Genomic DNA, 25579 nt, shown 5'->3' with positions numbered 1-25579 from the left:
TAGGCGTGATGGCGTGAAGTATAGAGTTGCAATGATGCATAGATGTTATTCTCCTTATCACAATCAGTGAATTATTACAGTGATTTCCAAAGTTGCTTTCTTATTTTCTGATCTGCTTCTGTTATCCACCCCAGCACACACACACACATTTGTTTGCACCCAACTACACACATGCTCGCACACTCTCGTACTCTCTCGCTCTCCCTTCCCTTTGCCTACTTCTCACTCATTCTCTCTCTCTCTCTCTTTCACCCACTGTCCCTCTCCGTTGTGTTACTGGTCTGTCATGGTGACATATGTTGAGCTCGCTCCCCAGCCCAGGGCAGCTCCATGCTGAATGGGTTTTGGATGCCGTGTTGCCATGGAGAGCCAGCTGTAATTTCAATAGCGTTGCCATAGTGAGCAGGTAATATCAAGAAAAGTGCTTTCTAAATCCTGAGAGCCAGAACACAATATCACCGCGGTACAAAATCTAATAAAGGACATGGCATTTGCATGGAACTTAAAAGTTGCCTTTTCTTTCTACTCTGCTTTCTTTCTAACCCTCAGCTTATTTCATTCTTCTTTCTCGTAACTCTTGTGAGAAATTCTCTGGAGTTCTAATTTTGGATGTACCATAGATAATCTCCTAAAATCTGTTCAGCTTAACTTTTTACCCTAACCTGAATACTGATCCTTACCAACTCTCTCCAGATAAATGAACAGTGGACCTTTAAAATAAAACAGGGACAGAAATCGTCACTACTCTTTTCCCTTTCTCTAAAAAGTAAATGAACTAAACCAAAAAAATGTGTAATTTTATAAACTATAAATGTCTCTTATACAAATGTCAACTGAGCATGCTTAAAAGTACTTTTGTAAAAAAGTGCATTGTTGTGCAGGCTTCTTTCAGATTGAATGACTTCAGTGTTTTTAGCGAGGATTTTTTTTGTTTTCACAGTGCATTAATGAGGAGATGAGGACTCAGTTTGCTGTTTGCAGTAGGCTCTTATATCAGCATCATTAGCAGCACCATGGTTGCTAAGGTAGCCAGCAGAAGCTGTTATAGACAGAAAAATGTCCCGGAACATACCAGACACAACAAATATATTTGTATTTAAAATAACTATTAAATATTGAAATAAATTGAAATAAAATATCTTAAGGACAGCTGCTTTAATTTAACTTTAAAAATGTAAAATTCTTAACCTTTTTATTTTTTTTTAAACAGAAACAGACAGCTTTGGAAGGTAATGTCCACCAATTGAAAGACTGCCATAATTATAATTATAGAAAACATCCTTTTAATGGAAAAATTCCACTCAAAATGCAGTTTTGTCCAAAACTAGGTTTAACCTCTGTTTGGAGAAACTAACTCATAATGTCTTTGTCAATTCATTCTATTTTCTATTTAATTTACTATTTCATTTTGTTTCGGCTTTTGGAGGTAATCTCCACCCAGATTCTCTCATATATCTTTCAAAATTCCAAATTTTGAAAGATATATACTACATTGCATAAATATTATATATATATATATATATATATATATATATATATATATATATATATATATATATATATATATATACACACACACACACACACACACACACACACACACACACAAAGACACACACATATATATATATATATATATATATATGTATATATATATATATACGGAAAGGAAAAGATAGACAGCCAGAGAGGCAACACCTATAGAAAGAATGCTTATACACACAATTTATATAACATATTTGTAAATATAAATCAAAATCAGTATATAAAAGTTGAAGGCAGAAATAACAGCCAACTTTGGAATTCTACATTTTAACATCATATATTTTAAAATACATTTTTTTTACATTCTTATTTAACCGTAAAATATTTTATCACTATTTATTATTATTCACTATTTTAGTGCTTTTGTGAGAGGCAGAAACAAGAGCCATCTTTAGGTTGTAATATCTGCTCATAACACTCATGATCCTGACTTGATCAGAACAGAACATTACGTACAGTACCTCGTAGCAATAAGCTAGCTTTGTGATTGTTGATTCCATCAGCACACAACAAGCCAAGTAGATCGTCTACCACTGCTGGCATGCTGTGTGTGTGATGGACTTGGCTACTGGCAGCTCAAGTGTAGTTTAGTAAACGCTGCCTTGTGAACAGCCCCAACTCTGTATGTGTGTGTGTGTGTGTGTGTGCGTGTCCGTGCGTGCAAGCTATTTGTCTGAAGTGCTCAAACACTCTTACACAGTCAATAAATGGAAACTCTGTAGTATGTAGTAAAATACATCCTTCAATATTCGAAATCAGGTCCTGAAAGATCATGTATACAATAAGCAAGTCTGTTTACAAATGAGAAAAAATTTAAATACAACCAAATGAAAGAGATCAGTTTTAAGAAATATATAACCTATGACCACACTTACATATGACAGGACTCGTTTAAACCTCCTACATTCATAAAATAATGATATGATATCCCTTTTACATAAAAAAAAAAACGAAAAATTTTAGGCTTGCATTTGTTAGGAATATTTGGCACCATTGATCCAATCTGCTCACTCATATTTTCACAAGATAATTTAGGGGGAAACACTCAACATTAAAGGATTTTACGATTAAGACTATGTACAAAAATAAAAAAAGTTTTAACAGTACGAAGACTACAGAACGGCAGACATGACACAAGTAGGGAGGTTCTAGATTACGTTTCAAGCATGACTCTCTACCAGCATACTAAAAAAAAAGAGGATACTACATGTGCATACAGGAGACCAGCACTGTCATGCCACCTGACAAACCCTTTGTTCTCTATTTAATATCCAGCCATGGTTTGCATTTTCCTATATCTGTAATTTTATAGAATGTTGTACACTTTAATACGAGTGTACATGAGTGTACATAAATTAAGTAGCACGTATAAATTAAAATAAAAAACATACTATATCCCTTAATACAACTGAAGAACGGAAAATAATAATATTTGACACAGAACACTGGCAGTAGAGATTGGAGTCACTGGCACGTGTAAAGTTTTAAAGTTATAATAATAATCGTTCATCATTTCATACTTGCCCTGGTATGTTGGATCTGTGTATCTAAAATAATGCCATATACATAGTCAAACAAAGGCTTTTCAGGAAGTTTCAGAGGAGTGTGAGAATATCCCTGAAGATAGTTATACAAATACACACACACACACACACACTCACGTGTGTACGTGTGTTTGCATGTACAGTATGGGTTTGTATGTGTCTATGGCGCAGGAGTCGCAGCAATAGAAGTCCACAGATGGGCCAGCATCATGCCATAGTGTAGCCGTAACTCCCACAATGCAGTGCAACGAGCAGTCGGTCGCGCAGGACGTCCTTGCTGGGGTATTCTGGGAGTTTCAGCATGTTGATACTGCGAAAGCCGGAGAGACAGAGATGGACAGACGGGTCAGAGGGATTGGGCTGTGGATTGAGCAGGCAAGTCAAACAGAGCTGCATATGCTCGACTCCCTCCCCGACATAAAAACTGCCCTTGTAAGCACCGGGTGTCGTGCCTCTTCTTCTTCTTCTATTTTTTTTTTGCCATCTATGTGATCATATCTCTAATATTCTTTATCATGCTATGGAGTCGCTGTTGTTCAGTTACAGGGCCTCAGTAGTAAATTCTCAAAGAGCCACACTGCCCTCTGCTGCTCATAGATGCTAAAATACCAATGCCAACATGACCAGCACATAAAATGATAAATAAAACATATCATTGTGTGTGTGGGTGTGTTTTTGTCTTTCTTACCAGGTACTAGAGGTAGGCAATAAGTTGGAGGTGTAGGGCACAGCAGCGATGGTAAACTTCTGCAAGCCGCTGCCCCCCATAATAAAGGCAAATCCACCATGCGGAACACGAGAGCTGGGAGACAAAAGCAGAAGAGTTCAGAAAAATACAGCACAAGGTGAATGCAAGAGAACCAAGCGATCTGTTTTGTCCCTTAAATTCTAAACCCACACATTAGTATCAATGTGGTTATCAAATATTATAAAGTTTTAAGAGTTCAGAAAACAATATTTGGTGGAATAACCCGGATTTTTAATCACAGTTTTCGTGCATCTTGACATGTTCTTCTCCACCAGTCTTACACGCTGCTTTTGGATAACTTTATGCCACTCCTGCTGCAAAAAGTCAAGCAGTTTAGCGTGGTTTGATGGCTTGTCATCATCCATCTTCCTCTTGATTATATTCCAGAGGTTTTTAATTTGAAAATAAAGTCATCATTTTTGTCTCTTATAAATACTCTTATTTGTTTCAGAACTGTATACTTGCTATTGAATTATAAGGACTATTAGTTAATTAACAGTCATAAAAAATGTGTAATTAGTAGGGGTGTAACTTTTCAATGACAAAAATAATGAGACTTTTTTTTTATTCTACAATGAAAGTATCATTGTTTAAGCAAACAGTAACAAATGAAATAATATAATTCATTACACTGCTTAAATAGGTTTTTGTAAATCTTTACTAAAATATTTGTTTAAAATTTTTCCATAGCAATGCATTAAGGGACAGTGCTTTGTTAGACGCATAGTAATAAGAATTCTCACCTCCCTGTGACAAACTGTAAGAGAAGAACTCTTTCTTCTTGTGTTAGACTCTCCACAACGTCCCAAAACCACTGCAAAACAAGTAAACACAAATGACTCTCTAAACGTGACCAGATTAAAAGATTAAACTCACTAATATTGAGTTTTAAGTTAAAATTACACACTATACCCAGCTGTGTAATATGTGTATCCCAAAATTATGGATTATACCTCTAAACAGAGCATTCTTTATGTTAAATAAAACAGAACCTAAATTTTATTCATACTTCAAATTGCATTAAGATGTTGTTGATTTATGACTATATAGGGAGTAAGGTGGTATTTGAGATTCAGTCAGAATGATGCATGCTTTGTGATGTCAGTGTTTCATATAGTTCAGTTTTCTCCATCTGCATGACAACACTGAAACCAGTGCTGTCAAAAAATGTCCACCCTGAAGAGCGTTGTCTTAAAGATCTGTTGTCAATGAAAAAAATGGCGTTTTCATGTAGACAGAAGGCCAAAATCAAGACAAAAACGTATTTTTAAACATATTTTAAAACATATTCTGATACATGTGGACAGGCCCCCAAATAACCATTTGAATACTTAAGTGTACACCCATTCTCAATATCTGTGGGTCTCCCATGTCAACAGTAATAGTGGGGAGGATGGGCTTAGTGTAAAACGGGCAGTATAAAAAGGAGCCAATAGCAACCAGTGGAGGTTTCGATACGATAACAATACAATATATATATATATATATATATATATATATATATATATATATATATATATATATATATATATATATATATATATATATATATATATATGACTATTGAGTTTACTCATTCATTATGTGGTTCTATGACTGGTTTAAGGGTATTTAGATGTGTGGAAAATGTTTTTGAGTTTGTTTATTGGAGAATTATGGAAGAATTATAGATTAAAAAAAAAAAAAAAAAAACTTTCTACATCTGGACCAAAAAGTACATTAACTGCTACTAAGCAGATTAATGCAGAAGTACATGCAGATTCGAGTGGATTTAATGGCTGGATTTGCCAAAAGACACACATGTATTCTCTCTTTGTCCTAAAACATTAGCGACGGCTCATTAATTTAAGTCAGTGAGCTTGATGTGCATGTGGCAGTGGAGCTGTTAACCTGGATGACTGGCTCCTCTGTATCATAGCCACTGGTGTACTCTGTGTTTCTCTTCCAGTCCAACACATCAATCTCCGGCATGCCAGACAGCAGCAGCTCCTGCACACACACACGCACACATATATATGTTACATACACAAACATGCAGAGACGCACACAGACACACACAGGCAGCTCATAACAGCAGATCTAATCAATAACTCATCCAGCTCAGGCTGACTCATAACACGGCCACGGTTCTGCTCCCAAAGTGTTCGACATTTCCCATGAACTCCTTCATAAAGGACATGAGCGCAAAGTACAGCACGGAGAAGAGCTGTGAAAAGCGCCTTTAATCACTGAACACGCACTCGGCGTGAAGGGTTTCGCTGGTTGCTCGCTGTCCCGATTAGACGGGTGAGGGACAGATAATAAAGACACAGAGAGCATGGGACTAAAAGTGCTTTGAAACACTGGTCCTCATTATTTAGCTCCTCTGGGGCCTGTCAGTGGGCTCACTGAAGCCGTGTGACCGCGGGAATGGGCCCACACATATATGTGCACAGGAGGCCCGCCGTGCGGTAATGGCCCTGGGAGAGCATCGATCTGGGCCAGAGCAGGGGTTGAAAGAAAGAGAAAGAGGGAGCGACGGAGGGAGGGAGAAAGAGAGAGAAAATAAACGGACTGAGAGAATGAGAAAGAGAAAGCGCACCTGCGTTCTGGAACATACACAGAAATAGAGGCGTGAAATGGAATGAGCGGAAGAGCCCTCAAGGTGAAGTCTGATGCCTGAGTGAGCCCCGGTGAGAGAGAGACAGAGAGAGAAAGGAAGAGAAACAAAGACAGACAGTCGTACAGAAAGACAAACTGTCTTTCTGATACCTATAAGATAGTAGAAAGAACACCGGTACCTCTGTCTGTGTTAAAACTATAATAAACCATGAAATAAGGCACATATTCCTCTGTATCTAAATATACTCGAAAGTTTGCCCAGAAAACAGAATTCCCAGAGATGCTTTATAAAGTCTGAACACATTCATTCCACTTCATTACCTTCCATTGGCTACCTAATCATTCTTATCACACTCATCATAATCCTGCACTCAGGATTCAATCAAAAGGTGCAGGCTTTGGCAATTAGCATAGAGATAAAAAGGGCAGGTGGAAGGGCTCGTTTTCTTTCTCCACTCTGGAAAGCTTTTCTGCTTATTTAGATCAAACAGACTCTCCAGTGTGTATCTTGTTTTTTCTGTCCAAATATATATATAATTTTAAAACTTCAACAGCTTGGCCAGCACTCAACCTTACTCACAAGATAACACCTTACAGCATGTACAAGCAGGCACATTACCAAGCGGGCCGCTGTAAAAAATAAATAAATAAATTTTTAGATTGCATTTGTCCATTCATTACAGAACGAATGGACAAATGCAATTGTTCCCAAATTACTTAATCTTTTAATACAGACTTTAATTAGGCAGGGTTTTAAACTTTGTGTAAAAAAATATTTTTTTGATCTTAAAAAATGACATTATGACAAATGGCATTACATATGTGCTGATTATACCACAGTTAGTTCCAAGCCTGCAATGTCATTAGCTTAAATGCGTTCCATGAGTGCCATTATCAGCCAGTAATGCACTGTTATCGAAGTTCTTCATGTATTACTCCGCCTGTGGCCTCAAGCAAGGCCAATTGTGCTCTCTCAGGGCTCCTGCAGCTGATGCCAAGCTGCACGATCGAGATTTGAACCAGCGATTCAAGACTCAAATGCTCAATTCAAATCTTTTGGTTTTACTCTCGCAAACACTAGCCAGTGACTATATGGTAAATGTGTCAGAAGAACAGTGATATCAGTTCAAGTAAGGCCAGATTTCAAACAGTACTTCATATTGGTAACAGCTTCAGCTTTGGGTGTATGTAAAGTCAAGAAAAAGAGAAAGTCAGACAAGGTTTAGAACTGTCATAGTTAAAAGAAAGCTAACCTTTTATTACATGTCACGAAACCCAATTATATTAAAGCAATTAAGCTCTCATGACATCCTAGCATCTTGACAATTCAAACTCACAATCTCCTGACACTAAGGCAAAACCGTAGACAGCTACACCATTTGAGTGCTCTTGTTAAACGTATGTTTAATAAAGCTTGAGGTTCCTCAGATTTCATAATATACTGCCAGCCCACTGAACAGTATGTTCAGAAAAAGCATATTTCTATGTGACAACAGTAAAGTAGTGCAATACCATCCACCCCTAATTAAAGCGGTGAGGTGGATGGGTGATGTTAGACAGTTGCCTTTATATGCCATTTTTGCATGCACTGCTTTAAATTGCTTGACATTAGATATACTGATGATTGGCGAAGCCTTCAGATCTTCCTTCAAAATTATGCTTATTTCTTTTACTTATTCTATCAGCCATCTGTAGTGGCTAAACATAATATGTGCATATTGGCCTGAGTGCTCCTAACAGACGTAGGAAGCTATTATTTCCCTCTTTTTTGTATTTTCTTCCTTTTTCTTTTGTCAATAGCAGATGCAAGTCATAAACCAGTTACTAGTACCTCAGTATTATCCACAGCAATCCTGCTGTGTAGTCATCTGCCCACGTATCCCTAGTCATGACCCTGTGTACATGCCCCAGCACTCATGAGCTTCATGCAAAATACCGTAGACGGTCTGAGTCCATTATTACTCTACAATATGTATTTTTTTCCTATATTATTTCCTGCCTTAGCAGATTCATGACTAATGCATGTCTCATTTCTAATTCCTCATCCAAGCCCAAAGGTCATGAACATGAGATTTAGATATACAACCCTGACAAAGGTTACTGAGACATAATATACATGTCCTATTGTTTGTGGACACTCATTCTAATGAATGCATTCAGCTACTTTAAGTTGCACCCACTGCTGGCACATGAGCACCATGCCTAATGCCTAAAGGTTTGGGTTAGAGGGGTATAAAGCGCCCCAGAACTGTAGACTCGAGTTAACCAATCAAGTAAGTGAAGAAGAAGAAGGAACGTATGTGTAGAACAAACCCACATTTGAATAAATAGTCCATATATAATAATAATAATAATAATAATAATAATAATAATTATAATAATAATAATAATAATAATAAGGCGAATTATTACAAATCCTAATTAACATAGGGCAAAGAAGCTAAATAATTAATTACACAAATAAAAAAAAAAACATTCTAAATATAACTGTTTACAACATAACTGTTAACATATCACAATGTAAAGTCTATATAGTCTAATAGTATTAGTATATAGTATTTTTATTGTCTTACTTTTATTATACTTTTTCATGTAGTAAAAACAATCAGCCTGCTTAACAATACAATTTAAGTGGCTTGATATCCACTCGACTAGCCATGTTGTTTTAGAAGAATATGATTTATTTGTGAAATATATGTGAGACTGCTAGCAGTACAGAGCCAAAATGTCTACATTGTGGGTGGAAATGGTACAAATGCTGCCAATTTGAGGCATTAGCAGGCGGAATGATGGTGCTCTATCCAAAACTTCTTGGACGCTCTTGCTACTGAATGCAATGCAATCCTCACAGTTATGGTCTAAATTCTAATAGAAAGATTCCCTGGACAGTAGAGGCAGTTACTCCAAAAAAAAAGAAGAAACAATGGAGGTCCAATTGTCCCTAAACTTTTTTCTATATAGTGTATCCTCATATTTCCAAGCCCTGCCCTGCACAATATGTGGCACAATATAAGCAAGCAAGCCCCAGTACAGCCCTCTTAATATTTAAACTCTTATCTTCCCAGGTTCTACCTCTCAATTTTGACTGAGTGGATGTAATAAATCCTGCAGCTTCCAGCGTGAATCTCTGAATGTCACTATATTGTGCTTTGATTCTCTCTGCAGTCAAAGCCAAAGAAAAATGGATTCCAACTTCTGACTGCTAGTTCCACTCAAGCTTCATTCACGCTCTGTGAGGAAAGATACTTTTTGTCATTTCTGTCATTGGCATGCTCGTAAGAAACTCACAATATTTCATGCCCTGTAAAAAGAGATTGGTTGTGATATTAAACAAAATGAAATCGAACTCATTAGTGTGAAAATGACAATGAGAAAGACATTGAGAAAGGGAGAGAGACAGAAAGAGAGGGAGAGCAGGCATGACAAAGAGGGAAAAAATGGGATAAACAGTGAGGAAATGAGCTCAATGAAGAGCAAACAGGAATTGAATGAGGAGAAGAAAGCCCCATCAGAAGAAAGAGGAAGCTACTGACCAGCTCATACTCATCAAAGAGCTGGATGAGCGAGGGAGGGATGAAGGTGTGGAAGCCCTGCAGGAAGGCATTGATCTGAGGCTGAATGGCTCGAGTCATCCTCAGCTCTGTTACCAGCTGCACGTACTCTGCCTGTGTGAGCGAGAGAGAGAGAGAGAGAGAGAGAGAGAGAGAAGGACTGAAACAAAGCCTGACAGAGTAGTCACTTTTCCTATAGAACAGCACGTACTGCATCATCATCTGGATAATACTGCCCTCTATCGATCGCTTTGTTCAATTACAGCTTTGTGAAACAACCGCACGCTGACATTTTCCCTCAGTGGGAATACAGAGTCAACCTTCACATGAAAATGTTTCTGCTAACTCAGCTACTGCGCACGCTCTAATGTCACACATAAATGCTGCGCATGCAAATACATTCACATCGAATACCAGCCAATTCAAAAGATATGGCCAAACAGTGGATGTCAATACAGGAACTACCTACGTTTTTACTTTTTATTGCTTACTGGAGCTGCCAGTGTAACTGAAGCATCTCTGTTCATAGCTTCACCTTGTTTTCTTGGGTGACCTGAATGCTGGTTCCTCCTGGTTTGAGAGCAACCTCTTCCATGGCTCCAAAGACGTCTGTCTCCACAGAGAAGGTGAGCTCCAGGCCCAGGTCACTGATATCATTGTCCAGTATCCACTGCAGGTTCTTGGCATACTCTGGATCAATGGAGGATACGTCCTGGTAATTCACAGGGATGCCTGCAAAGATATACAGATGAAAGAATAAGCAAATGTGCTTTCATTTTTTTCAAGAAGAGAACAACTATACAACTAGACATGAAAAAGCGTATCATATTCTGATTAAAATAGATACAAAAAAGATAATTGTTTAGTAAGTAATATAATACAGGAAATTGACAAATCCTGCACCTAACAGCTGGGGTTATGCATAGGGCTCAGCCAGGATCTACTACTCACTCAACTACCAACAATAGCAAAACCACCACAATCTGATACTGGCTCGACAAGAATCCAGAAGCACAGCCTAACACTATGTTCATGGTCCATTGCCTCAACTGCCAAGTAACAGACCTACCAAAAAATAACCTATGAACAAACAGAATCCCTCCTTAATCTAAGCTCACTTCCTTTAACTATGGCAACAACACACTTACCTAAGCACAATCACACACAATAAATCACATTATAAGTTGCGTGAGCAGAACACAGCAACCACTACCATCTGATACTGGCTCGACAAGAATCCAGAAGCATAGCGAACTATGTTCATGGTCCGTGCCTCAACTGCCAAGTACTCAGACGTCTACAAAAACTCATGAGACAAATTATTACAAGAGCAGGACCACACCAATCCCCTTCATCCAAACTCTAACACAAAATATATTGACAGCATTAAAGAGATGTTTAGATATGACTAAAATACCTAATTTTAAGAAATACTTTATTTAATGCAATGAAGAAGACAAGAACATTTAGACAATGCTGTCTTAAAATGTCTGAAATGTCCACAGTCCCATTTCATACATTCTATAACTTCTCATATATTAGGAAAATTAAGTAATTGATCAATAATCAATATCAGACTCCCATATCAATGCATCAATAATATACAGCTCTGAAAAAAATAAACAAATAAAAGACCACAGTTTCTCTGATTTTGCTATTTATAGGTATCTGTTTGAGTATAATTAACATGGTTATTTTATTCTATAAACATTTCTCCCAAATTCTAAGTAAAAATATTGTCATTTACAGCATTTATTTGCAGAAAATGAGAAAAGGCAGAAATAACAAAAAAGAGCTTTCAGACCTCAAATAATGCAAAGAAAACAAGTTCATATTTATAAAGTTTTAGGAGTTCAGAAATTAATATCTGATGGAATAACCTTGGGTTTTAATGCACAGTTTTCATGCATCTTGGCATGTTCTCCTCCACCAGTCTTACACACTGCTTTTGGATAACTTTATGGTACTCCTAGTGAAAAAAGTCAAGAAGTTCAGCTTGGTTTGATGGCTTGTGATCATCCATCTTCCTCTTGATTATTATAATCCAGAGGTCTTCAATTTCGATAAAATCAAAGAAACTCATTTTTTAGTGGTCTCTCATTTTTTCTAGAGCTGTAAATCCTTAATATACATCCTTTATATTAATATTATTTTAATATTAAAATTATATTGTAATCTGTGTGCGTATTTTACCCAATATGTGCTTATAGAAAGAGCGAGTGAAGTAGATGTTGACCAGCTGACGATGGTACAGAGCCAGGCCAAGGATTTGACCAGCAAATCGGAAATAGTTCAGATGGTCTGGGTTGACAGAGGAGTTACTGTTGGGTTGAAATGTAGTGCCTGTAAAAGACACACACACAAACACACACACAGAACACATATACACACACCCAAATGAATAAGAACAAAGGATTGTAATCATACAGTGGTGTATTTCAGAACAATCACAGGAAAAGGCTTTGATCTGCAGCACTCATTCCCCATTATATGCCATTATCTGTTACTCCTACAGAGAGAAAAAGACACAGAGGCTCACAGTCACTGACATATAACCACCAGTGACCCCATAAATACAAACCCATAGCAACAAGAATGACAAAGTTAGTTCAAAGGAGCAGAAAAAGAAGGAAGCGAACAAATAAAAGGTGGGCAATATGGCAAACAAAAAAATCTCAATATACAATGCACACTACACACTGCACAATACCCTTCCCTGGGTTAAAACCTCACACACACATAATAAAACCTCACAAACACCCAAAGCCAACTTTTATGATTTATGGCACTGCAGTGTATGCTCACTATACTCAGAGTCAGTTCTTTTAAACATGTACAATTATTAAACATGTAATAAACTAAAGGTTAAGATACCAACACTGCCCACCACTACATGAACTACACTACAGAGCACAAACTCAAATGCATATAAGGACAACTTAGGCTACAGATAGAACAACATAGGCTAACAGAGTTAAACACAATCCATATGAACAGTCAGCATATTACACAGTTATGGTTAGAACGTTGCTTACCATCTGCTGATTGTGTGAACAGAGCGTAGTCTGGATTGATGATCTCATTAGAGAGAACGTCAAACCACTCTCTAACCACCCCCTGACCCTGAGACAGAGAGGACAGTATGAGCACCATCTGCCAATGTCACCAGCAGCAGATCTGTTTCTGAAGCTGCATCGCAGCATGAACAGCAGGCTCTGATTATTGTGATGGTGCAAGCATTCGGGTTGCACTCTGAAGTGCAGAACGGCTGAAAATAGTAGCTGAGGAACAGAATGAAAGGTGTGTCTGTTGATGACAAGGAAGCAATATATTATTAGCACTATTTAATACTAACCATTCCCTCTTCACCATGGAAGCGCACAGCGATGCCCTGCTTGAGCTTCTCGTTGGTGGACTTGGACACGACCTCGCAGCTGCTACGAAATATTGAGTCTGAGGGAGGATATAACAAAGAGGGATGGATTAAAGCCCTTGAGCTCTAGAGAGTGAGTATGTAAATGGGTCTTTTCTACGCGGCAGAAGCCCTCAAACACAGAGGGTATAAATTCCAGTACCTCTATGAATCAGTAGGATGTCATTCTCATTGACCGGCCGATGGACCATATCCGAGTCAGGCTGTCCTGCCAGGAGATGCTCGTAGAACCACTCGCACCTGTCCTTAAAGGGCTGCGGAGGAGGAAGAGGTGAGAGAAAAAAGGTAATTAAAACTTCTTCATATCGATTAGACTCTAAAGCCCTATACCTGGGCCTTCGAGGAGTCGCCTGCACTATTAATCACCCACTCGTTACGATATAAACCACAGAAACTATATAAGTAAAGACTAGATGATGGGAAAAAGAAATGCTTCAGCTACACGGTTAGGGGGGGAACTGCAATCCATTTGCATAATATTTGAACGCCTTTGTTCCTGATGCAAAGTGGGAGAAGTCTGCAAGTGGTAGAAATTAATCCGACTGAACGGAACCATTTCCCCCAGGGGCACCAGGAGCGCATGGAGAGGAAAATCAGGAGATGAAATCGTATTCGCAAGGTTCAAATCTGTAATTAAAACGACACCGTATTCCCCAGCGGACTATAATCTGGAGGTAACGAGGCTCAGAGTGCTAGCGCTCAAATATGAATACTGAAACCTCAGCGAACACTACACGGTGAAGCGGCACTTAAAACTTACAAAGCTATATAACGGGACTTAAGACAAGTGTTATCTGCGGCATAATAACACAGTTAAATGATCCTGGCAGAGAGAGACAGGTGTTTGAAAGTCACTCCAGCACAAGCCCCAAGAGTGCCGCTGCACTGAAAGTCACTTCAGTGAAATGAGATGATGCGTTATACATAGGAAGCCAATCAGAGCGCTCGGTTTTACCTGCCCATCACCCAGCATACCTGGCCTTTGATGATGTGCATGAAGCGAGACATGAGCTCAGGACACTCCAGCAGGAAATGGAAGTGGTTAAAGATGATCTTGGGATTCCTGAATAAAGAGAATAAAACAACAGGAGGTGCCAAGATGAAACCTTAACAGACTTGGAAAGGCTGATGTTTTAGACACGGCCACTTCAGAGTTCTAGAAAATCACTCCTCGCTCACCTGGTTACGAAACACTTCAGCACTTCATCGTGTTTACAAACAAACTCGATGAATCGAGGGGACGTCATGCTAGGCGAGAAAATGGAGACAAACCAAGAATAGGTTTTACATACACACTGATACAGGACAGGCATTAGAGAAGTAGGACGCTAAGAAAAAAAAAAGCTACGTATAATCTGAGGCCCCTATCAGCACAATGGATCTCTAATTACACAGATACTCTGTGCAGTCATTGCGACTATTGATTCCTCAGCAAACACAATAAGCTGAATTATTTAAATATTGTTTTCTAAAGGGTGAACAATCGTCAATTCAGACTCTAATGAAAAGTGCATTTAAAAAAACACTACGCAAAATGGGGAGACATCTCACTAGAACGTGCAGACACAAAATCAACAATTCAGTGTTAATTAAACATCTATTTAATGTTCTAATTGCAAGTAGTTAAGCAGTTAAAGCTTCAGAGGCTATTTGTGCAGGAAAAAGTGAGAAGAGAGATTATTACTCGCTCAAATATTCTAATTATATTTACACAAAGGGAAACTCTGATTAAAAAAAAAAAAGATTAACACTTATTACCAGAACAGATACAATAAAAAGAGGATATCTCTCCTTTATATTTGGATCCTCTTAATCTAAACCACAACACCTAAAAGGCCACCAATGTGGCATGTGCACATCTTTAGAACGAGAACATGCTGTTAAGGCTACATGATGTTTTAGTCGTAAATTATCCTAAAACATCAAAATATCAAAAGGGATATTATGATTATTGACAGAACACCCAAGAGGAATGTCTGTCACTCAGTAGTGTTTTCATCCACATATCTACTACAGAAGGCTATTCCAAATCTGCTGAGACAAGTGCATGAAGACAGTCAATAAAAAGGATCTTTAATTGATTAAATGTCAATCATTACTCGGTATATAATCAGTCATCCTTGAATGCAGACGGTATAGTCCAGTTAGCTTGCAATTATGATATATCTGTATCAAACAATGCGCACTTCCTAATTATGTGTTACTTATTCTAAACTATAATTGCAGCTCATTTAAAGGGTGTTATAATACCTAAAATTTTAATACTGTTTGTTACATTGTATACATTTCGTCAGGTTAGTAGTGATTTCACACTGTAGTTTATTGAGTCTCCTAAAGAACCTTGCTGTGTCCTCTTATTTCCTACATGGGCTGCATCTTTCTTCATACTTCAAATTAATTGATATGGCGATACCACGAGAGACTAAAATACCCTGTACCGAAGGTCAAATTACCATTGCAAAAACCTATTTTAAATCATGGATAAAGTCTGATGAAATCCTCATGAATAGTTTAAAGTTAGCTCAATAAATGCACCCAAAAAATATTTTTATGTCTACTGTGCTTCCGCAGATCTCCACAGAATGCTGACGCTCCCTTAAAATGACTGGTTCTTTTTGTTGAAGAGCTGGATTTTATCTGTGATTAGACACCACATTAAGCATCACAATAACTGTTATTCATAATTCAGCCAGTGGCTGGTCTCCTCAGTAATAACTGACATAATAATATAATTGACATTTTCTGCATTCATCCGATTAAAAAATGGAGGCAGTCATACAATTGTATATACTTTACTACTAAACATCAGTACTATTTAAACATTTTGATGGATACTTCATTGTCATTTTGAAACTAGACAATTGCAAAAATTCTGGATAAATGCAATTGATATCTCTCCTTAAATGCCATTACCTAAATCAATTATGATAAAAAGAACAGGGGCAGAAAATAATCAGTGACTCTGAGGACTTGACTCTAGGATCTGAGGGTGAATGTGAGAAGTCAGTCATACTCACCCCTGCGGCATCTGACACGAGCAGCACATGTAGAAGGCCTGGATTACAGCGCTCAAGCGATTGGCTGTCATGGAGATGACATCCTGGCCGTCCACGTAAGCCTCTGGGGTCTTCATGACGACCTCCGGGTCCAGCGAAGGGGGGAGCAGGGCAGGGGTTTCCATGGCAACAGAGGGGTCAGCCTCCCGTTGCTTCAGGAGGAGCGAGGCAATGTCAGTTCCCGGTGAAGACGAGGTCGCGTCTCCACACTTCCTATCCAGCTCTGTGGAGATGAGCACCAGCCACTCATCCAGAGAGTGCCACAGCAGCTCCAGAGGCTGAACAACAGCACTGGCATATGAGAAGCAGGGCAGATCCATATCTCTCACATCTACAATTAATCCCTTACCAAACTGAAAGGAAGAGGAGGTCATTTAGTTTTGACATGCAAACCTAAACATAGCTTTGAAGCTTTTTTTGGTACAACTTAATCAATGTGTACATGTAAAGCTACAGTTCATGGCTGGTGCCTCATCTGCCACGAAAAATGCTTTTTAATAAATCTTATCTCTAACAAATATGTGCTGTAAAAGAATTGTAATTGAAGCACTTGAAATTAATGCTGCATTCCATTTGAACTCAGATGTTGGAATTTTCTAGATCTAAGTGGGAAATTTTAACTAAACCCACAGGTTATCACCACAGGTTGGATTTCCTAATCAGCAAATCAGAAAAGCATCGCCAACCAGTTCAGAATCCAAAATGTCTGCACCACGCATCAACAAAACAGCAGCAGTATTATAAAGTTTACTATTACTTTTGTTCAATTGTGTGTGATTACGTCAGTCATACACACAGTACTCTCCAATTTCTATCTGTGGACATGTTTTAATAGTGTCTGGATGTGCCCAATACTGTATTCAATTCAATGCTAACAATTGATGACATGGAACAATACTAAAAAACAATGAAAGATATATTTTTTTAGATTCACCATAAAACATGTATATTATTGTCAAACCAGTGGCAGTAAGCTTTTATGTTAAAAATATACAGTTATCTTGTTTTTGGAGATGTTTTGAAGTGTAAAATTATCTGAATTAATTATTTGAACATCCAATGGTGGAATGCTGTCAATTAGGGTTTGACATAATTCCCAGCTCCAACATCCAGCATCCTAGGTAAATGGAATACAGCATTAGTCCAGCTAAAAACATGCCTAAAATATATTACCTTTAGAGGAACACATTTACAGTCTAATTTTAGGACTTTCTCTGTTAAATCACCAAAACTTTCCCTAATTCTGAATCTGAATATCAATATATAAAAACAGGGGTCACTATAAATACTAAAAACCTCTCAAATGTTTCCATAGAAAGTACACAGGAACTGCTCAAAAGCTTTTTTTTTTTTTCAAAATTGAGGTGTTTGAGCGGGAAGTTGAATTGTTTTAAAAAGAGGACGTACATATGACAATATAGGATGCAATAAAAATAATCCTCAGATGGGTATTTCATTTACTCAGACTAAGTGATCAGTCTCTATCAAACCAAAGCAGTTGTAAGTGCTGTAAATGTGCTGTAAAACTAGAATATGTGTAAACTCTATACTGAAGAATTCAGACAACTAGCACCATCTTCAGGGAAAATTACACTATTGCACCTCTCACCAGTCAATGGGAGAAACCAGGCTAATAACTCCTGCTGTAGCAAAGATAATGCAGCACATACTGACCTTGAAGACTTGACTGCGTGGGGTTTTGTTGCCATTGTACCCCATGTCGTTCCCATTGTTAGGGGATGATGGGCCGAGACGGAACACGTGGCAGAAGATTCGCACGATTCTCAGCAGGCTCTTCATCTGGGCCTCGTAATTACTAGACAAACTAAAGAGAGAAAGAAATTGTGAAGCAGAAGATACTGAATCAAACCTTTTATTCGGATTGAGGAAAAGGTCAAAGATAAAGGTGACGCCCACCTGAGCAGTTTGTGTCCATTAGTGGTGGCCACTTCAGCCAGGCTTGTGAGGATCCTCTGATAATTAGAGTCAGTCTGCTGAGATACATGCTCAAGAACCTGCCTGAGCTGAAAAATGAACACACACAGATACACACATTATGTAACAAAGTATGTATATTATGTATAACAAACAGCTTTAAAATATTTTTAAAGGTGCACAGTATCACTGGAGTTTTAAAAAGGAGAACAGCCTTTCTATCATTTCCACTGCACTATGTAACTTTGGTGAAGTGGGCAGGACAACCTTTGCGAGAACTGTGTATCAGTATACAAGTCTAATTTTCAAATGTCCTGCAATATTACTAATTTGCAAATATCCTGCAATATTACTCTGATGCCTCAACACTTCATTTCTACATTAACACTTCAATAACTGCCTTTATCTGTGTAAAGCATGTGTAAAGCATGTTTTTGAAGTGTTTCAAAGTGTACATTTCACTTTATGACTATAAGGGGACCTCAAACGTAATTCTCACATAATGCTGCATTAAAAAAAAAAAAAAACATCAACTGTCCTTTTATATGTATTTTAGAAAAAGAGGCACATAAAACATCTCACCATGTTCTCCTTTATGTCATCATTTTGTGTCATCTGAATGAGGGTCTGGAACAGCCTTGCATGATGCTGGATCAGAATCTCACACGTTTCCCCATAGCCACCCTTAATAGATAGAAGACGAATATGAGGATGAGTGCACAAATATATGTTTACCTGTATACATGTAGACAGGGTCATCACGATAAATATCTGAGATATGTTGTACCAAGGAAATCTGTGATACATTATATTAGTGTCATTTTATGACCATATTACATCACTGAAAAAAGTATAACGTAATAGAATAATAAATAACAAACTTAGACTCTTAAAAGAGCAATGAACCTTTATTTACAAATATTTAGATAATGGAATTTGAAAATGTAATCTATGAATATAAAACATCTAAAACATATAAATATTAATGGTGTCAATCGATTAAAAAATGTGTGATTAACTGCGATTAATCGCATTTGTTTTTCTTCAGTTTAATTTTTTTATATTATTTTTTTTATGTAAAATGCAATTATATGTACTGTAAGTTATATTAGTGGTGTCAATTAAAATTATAGTATATACTTGTTTGAGGGGAGATAAAATCAATGTAGGATGCTGGAATAAGGAATGCATGATAAATTGGATTGTAAATGTCTCAGCGTGGTTGTGAAGATTTCTAAATTCAAACTTAATTTGATGAGTATAAAAATCTTAGGGATGAGGAAAAGGGCAGGAAAGCACGGGTATGTGTGTGTGTGTGTGTGTGTGTGTGTGTGTGTGTGAGAGAGAGTGTGTGTGAGAGAGAGAGAGAGAGAGAGAGAGAGAGAGAGAGAGAGAGAGAGAGAGGCAGAGAGAGAGACGCGTTAACGTTGACAGCCCTAATAAATATAAAATAAATATAAATATAAATCTTTCGGTTTAAATGTTGACGTACGAGCTCATTCAATTTCACTTAATTTTAGCATATATTATTGAGATCATGATCATACACTGTATGTTGACTCAATATTGTAATTATTGCGACAGATCAATGTGTAAAATCTATACATTACTCACCTGCACACAAAGGTCAAGTGGTGTGACACCATTCTTGTCCGGCAAGTATTTGGCACCTCTGAGCAGCAGGATTTGGGCTGTATCCCTCTGGCCATGGCTGTGAGACAGAGTAGTAAATATTTATATTAGCATATAAAATCAGCACGCTATTTTGATGCATAACGAATCGCAGACACTGTTGTGAGCGGTAACAGATCTACCACTGTGAGGACACTAAATCAAATCAATATTAATTCTACAAATGACTGTTTGCTGTTGGGTCCTCACCACAGGTGCCACATGGAACATGGATTAGTTGCAGGGATTTCCAATTTGAGATCAAAATGTGTTGTAGACAGTTACTACCAGACAAAGCTCATAATTTCTGCACACATATATCATGAACGCCAGCAGCATCAAATCTAAAAGAAAGTGCAGGCCAGGCACTAAGCCTTTCAGAACCCTATTAACGAACACTGCCTTAATTAGGTGTCTGAATTATCCATTAGAAAAGCTGCCTTCCTTGAAAGCGCAGAAGCATCTATAAGCAGACAAGACATCTACGGCTATTTGTAACTGAAACAAGAGGATGGAGGAGCGCTGTTGCTCGGCAACGAAGCTCATCCAAGTGTGTCAGGCGCGATACACAAGGAAAAACAAAAGCAGATTGGACATCTCGTCAGTTGCTGCATTCTCATCAAATGGCAGCCTCATTAGTCTACCCCTGTGGCAGAGATTGATAGGTTTCCTCCTGTTATTCCTAACTCACTACTTTAAACACACAGTTGGAAGAGACAGCAAGAAGGGATTACAGCTGGATTGTAAGCATGAGGTCTTTAGGGTTGAAATCGCATTTGCCAACTTGAGGCATATCATTTCAAAGCACACACTGCAGTGAAGCCTTCACTGTTATTAATAATGAGGATAATGGGGATTATCCTACTGACCTGCAGGCAAAGTACAGAGGAGTTGCTCCAGAGACATTGGGCCTGTTGATGTCAGCTCCACTGTCCAGGAGGCACAGCACCGTCTGCAGAAACCACAGAAACACCCACACTATGAGCAGAATGTATAATGGTAACTGTAGTCAAGAGAGAACCAGTCAGCCATGGTAAAACTCTCATTTGCAAATCTTACACAAGCCTACTATATATGCATAATGATCTTTAGGAATTTTAATTCCCCTAACCTCCCCTTAACAGCAGACGTCTTTGATTACATTTAAGAAAAACTGAGAAATTAACTAAATCACTGCATATATTTAAGACATCACTGGTTTTCTCAAATGAAAGAGATATTATGCTATTATGCATTCTGGATACAGAATAGTCAGCTGTACTGCAATGAATACCCATTAGTGGTATGGTATCAAATTCCAATGACAGGGCAAAATACAATCATAATGTGGTCTATATCCAAATATAGCTTTTCTTTGCAGCATGATTTTACAAGATGACCAGACATAACAGTTGCAAATGCCACACACACTACAGTACTAGTACCTTTATTGTTATCCCACTGATCTTACTTCCCTATGTTAAACTGAATACACTATTGTGTACTTAACAAGGTTTCTTAACCCTGGATCCATCTCTATATAAGGATTTTCCTCCACCAGTTTTATGTGAATTTTACTATGCATTTAAAAAAAAACCTACATGAACAAGCATCATAAAATATCATGAAATGCATTTTTCACTAGTCTGTATATTTTTTAAATGAGAAACATTGTCTGTTTATATGTGTAATAAGCGAGCAAGATTAAAAGTTACATGTTTGGCACTATGTGTGGTCAGACCTGTTTTTAGCAGTTTTATTTACAGGGGTTCAGTAGACAGTGACGATACCATCTGCATTCCAAACCACATACGTCTTTCTATACATTACACTAACACACACACGCACATCTAATGGTGGTTCACAGAACATTGAACTGAACAGTATAGGGTTAAAAAAGTCAGCTTTTATTTATGGCCTGCTCTTTGTGTTTCTTTGAAGCAGATACACTGATAGAGAGCAATCAAAACTGCTCTTCTGAGAGAAAAAATATTTACACCACACACAGTAAGCCCAACTCTGGTACCTTTTGTGCATTCAAACTAGTGTGTCATGATATCTTTAAGAATTTGTGCGTAACAGAAGTTGATAGAAACGATAATGCATTCAAATTTCCTTTAACAGACCTTTTAGAAATATGTCTTTAAAAACTGCAAATTGGCTGAATGGAAAACCTGCTTTTGTGTTTTTTCTTATCTAGTTCACTTGATTCAGCTCATTAACTAATAAACAAGCCTCTTATCTGCTGGGTCAAGTGTGCTGAAATAGAGAAAAAAGAAAAACATTATGAAGAGAATCAGGACCCCAGGCTGACTTCGAGTACTACTGGTTTTAATAACAATATCATGCAGGATTTAACAAAAAGCTTCCTGTTTAACTTTTGTAGAATAAACTCTAATGAGAACATTATTAAAAGCTTAACGTGTCACAGCATAAAAGGTATAACAAAACTCCTTTAGGGTCCCTCTGCCTTGTATAAACTGTCTAATTTAAAATCTTTCTTTTTAAACATTTTCTTACAGTCTTATGTCCATTCTGGCAGGCCACGTGTAAGGCTGTCTGACCCATGGCATCTTCCACATCTACATTGGATACATGTTGCACCAAGTCATGAAGCAGCTCTGTCCTCCCATTCACTGCCAGCCAGTGAATCTACAGACATAAAAAACAGGAAAGGCACAGAGATAAAGAGATAACAGTAAAACGCAAAAACAACAACAGAACAGTCAAAAATGTCAACAGCTATTTTCTATGACCTGGAGGAATAGGTTTATATTTCTGTCACAGTGCAGAAAAAATATCCTGTAAGCCTTGTCAGGAAAGTCCAAAGTATAATAGTTTATATAATCCTTAAATATTGATCTGTGGGTACAATCAGCAAGCAACAACAACAACAAATACCATGATCAACAAATACTTACAGCAGTTAAGCCTTCGTTGTTGCAGATATTGACATCTGCATTGTACTCCAATAGCCTTCCCATACATTTCTTCTGTCTGTTAAAATTAATAAGCAGGTTAGTTCAGGTTTTTCCAGTGCTACAATTTTAGTGATTTAACCAAAGATAGAGGCAAATGTGCAAAGATAAATCCATTGTGACCAGTAGATGGCAGTATTGTATAATTCTTAAAAGAGAATCATTGTACCCATTTCTTGCTGCCAGGTGGAGTGGGGTACAGCCAGAAATGTCCTGGTAATTCGGGTTTGCTCCTCGCTTCAGTAAAAGGACCAGACACTCCACTGACCCACAGCTAAGAGGAGAAACACAAACAATTGTCATTAGGAGGAAAACAAAGGGAACAAAAACTAAGCTGGAGTGAAGTAAAGCATGTAGTCTACATCAGAACCACAAGTGACTTAGTCAAGTGATCTTATAAAACAAAGGACAACCATATTCACCATTTGTCCTGGACACAGAAGGAATTTGGCCTCTGCCTTTAACCCATCCATGCAATGAGCAAACACAAACAGTAAAATAGAGAGCTCATGTGTGCAAAACAGTGGGCAGCCATTGCTGTGGTGCCAGGGGTCCAACAGTGGCAGCCTGCTTAAGGGCCCAACAGTGGCAGCTTGCTTAAGGGCCCAAAAAGTGGCAGCTTGCTTAAGGGCCCAAAAAGTGGCAGCTTGCTTAAGGGCCCAAAAAGTGGCAGCTTGCTTAAGGGCCCAAAAAGTGGCAGCTTGTCAAACCACGATATCAAAACCAGTCATGAACAGGTTAACATTGTCTATTGCTTTTTGCATGTCCCAGCTGAGAAAGCCATGTTTAGAGAGCTTTAAGAGCAGAGAGAGTTTAGGGTTTCTTCAATTGGTATTAAACCCACAACCTTGTTATGGATGACCCAGTGTTCTAACTACTGTGCCGCCACTGCACATAGGTATATAATATGATGCATTGCATAAATGAAAACATACTTTTAAACATTTTATTTTGTACTAAAAGTAAAACCACTCCAGGTATAACAGGTAAGACAGTCTCCTTACTTGGCAGCAATATGTAGAAGACTTCTTTTTACACGTCCAAAAGCATAGTTGACATCAAACTTGGAGTTCAGCAGCAATTCAGAGACTGATCTGCAAGAGAAAACCCAAATTTTATTGTAGTGGTTAGTTACCTTAACAGTCGGTATGGTATTACATTTCCACACAAAACATACATCAACTTATGATTTGTTCCTATAGTTCCCTACCTGTGTTGGTCAGCCATCACCATGGGCATGAGTGTGTAGACAGCTGTCTCATTGTCTATATGAAGTACAGATGAGAACAATGACTTCAGATTAGAATCAAAGACAAGATTCAGATTCAGAAACAAAGACACATATTACATTTCCCATTACACACCACTATCCAAAGCTGCAGTTAGATAGTTAGACGTTACGAAAGTGTTGTTTATGAATGTGTGTTCTTTAAAGTAAGGAAAAGGAATAGGGGTCTATAGTTAAAATGATGGATGGATTGATCTGGGAACCTACAGTACAGTAAGTTTATCTAATAGACACTGGAGTAGATATTGCTGCTTCACAATAACAACCCCATATACAGAGCCATAAAACTTCAAATAAAGGCTATATAAAGAACTCCTGATTATGATCAGAAGCACGTTAGCTAACGTTATGTGTTTAGTCGTGAAGGGGTGTGAAGGTGTGTGTCAGCCTGACTGGTCACGTCACACACTCTTGTGCGAGCTACAGTAATCAGATAAAGCACGGTAAATGGGCTTTGTATGTGTGAGTATGGGTGTATCTGATCTTAGCTATTTACCTTCTGGGAGCTCCACTGTCCTGGCGCGGCGCAGAGAGCGCGTTAGCCGGTTCAGCTGCACGTTGAGCTGCTCCATCGCCCTTTCCATTATACGACAAGGATGAACCTTGATGAACCGGGTATAATTAAGCGTGCGGGGCGCGTGCGCTGTCTACATCTGTCTGACGAAGCGCGTTATGTTATCCATTTGGTCAGACGGTTCGTTTTCGGACCGTTCAGCCGAAGGACAGCAAACATGTCGCTCCTCTCTGACTCATTTGACAATTATTTTCCTGGGAACGCTTTCTTCCTGTTTTCATTACTCGCGCTCGCGGTGCACACCGGGAAGTGTAGTTTTTGTATTTCTTAGCCGTGTAGGTCCTTTTCATTAAATATTTAGGAAGATAAATATGAATCTATGTTGGATTAGTGTTGTATTGATTTTAAACAGTGTAATTAAAGAAATAACATATATTAAATATGCAAATATATGTTTTTTCCATTTTTATACTGCTGTAATGTGATTTTCCACTGGGGTCAATTGTGATATATCTATCTGTTTTCTCGTTTATTTATCTATTTATCATATCCTGTAACAAATAAAATAATTAATTTGCCAAAAGATTATGTTAATGTTTGTAAAAAAAAAAAAATGCAGACAGAACCATTGGCAGAACCTCCTATATGATTAATATTTAGGCTACAACCTTTACATTTATTCACATAAAAAAATCGGATACATTTAGTATTAATTGATTTTATTTTTCAGTTATTT

General features: G+C 37.9%; 1 protein-coding gene across 2 annotated transcripts; it reads right to left on the bottom strand.

Annotated features, from left to right (window-relative positions):
- Positions 1-2269: 2269 nt before the first annotated feature.
- Positions 2270-25470, bottom strand: hace1 (HECT domain and ankyrin repeat containing E3 ubiquitin protein ligase 1). 2 transcript variants are annotated; one of them, XM_007249587.4, is made up of 24 exons: positions 24826-25470; positions 24252-24306; positions 24046-24135; positions 23211-23315; positions 22985-23060; positions 22584-22715; positions 20954-21036; positions 20028-20124; positions 18996-19097; positions 18396-18502; positions 18153-18303; positions 16440-16831; positions 14602-14670; positions 14398-14485; positions 13565-13676; positions 13345-13442; positions 13025-13112; positions 12183-12332; positions 10525-10721; positions 9972-10103; positions 5728-5826; positions 4581-4651; positions 3778-3891; positions 2270-3399 (listed from the first exon to the last, which is right to left on the bottom strand). In XM_007249587.4, exons 1-24 carry the CDS (start codon positions 24911-24913, stop codon positions 3297-3299), a joined length of 2799 nt encoding a protein of 932 aa, XP_007249649.2. In that variant the 5' UTR covers positions 24914-25470; the 3' UTR covers positions 2270-3296. The 2 variants fall into 2 exon arrangements, with proteins under 2 accessions (XP_007249649.2, XP_007249650.2); XM_007249588.4 differs by having other exon boundaries at positions 16440-16756; positions 24826-25469.
- Between the last annotated feature and the right edge of the window lie 109 nt (positions 25471-25579).

Source organism: Astyanax mexicanus, chromosome 6 (genome assembly GCF_023375975.1).
Source record: "Astyanax mexicanus isolate ESR-SI-001 chromosome 6, AstMex3_surface, whole genome shotgun sequence".
In the NCBI taxonomy this organism is placed as follows: domain Eukaryota; kingdom Metazoa; phylum Chordata; class Actinopteri; order Characiformes; family Acestrorhamphidae; genus Astyanax; species Astyanax mexicanus.
This window is presented reverse-complemented; position numbering and strand designations above follow the sequence as displayed.

Bases quoted from the DNA above. Each gene is read 5' to 3' on its own strand.
- hace1 (XM_007249587.4), bottom strand. From the start codon at position 24,913: ATGGAAAGGGCGATGGAGCAGCTCAACGTGCAGCTGAACCGGCTAACG. The intron at 24,136-24,251 runs GTAGGGAACTAT...TTTCTCTTGCAG, and splicing joins GTGATGGCTGACCAACACAG to ATCAGTCTCTGAATTGCTGC. The intron at 18,304-18,395 runs GTGGGCGTCACC...TTCTCTCTTTAG, and splicing joins AATGGACACAAACTGCTCAG to TTTGTCTAGTAATTACGAGG.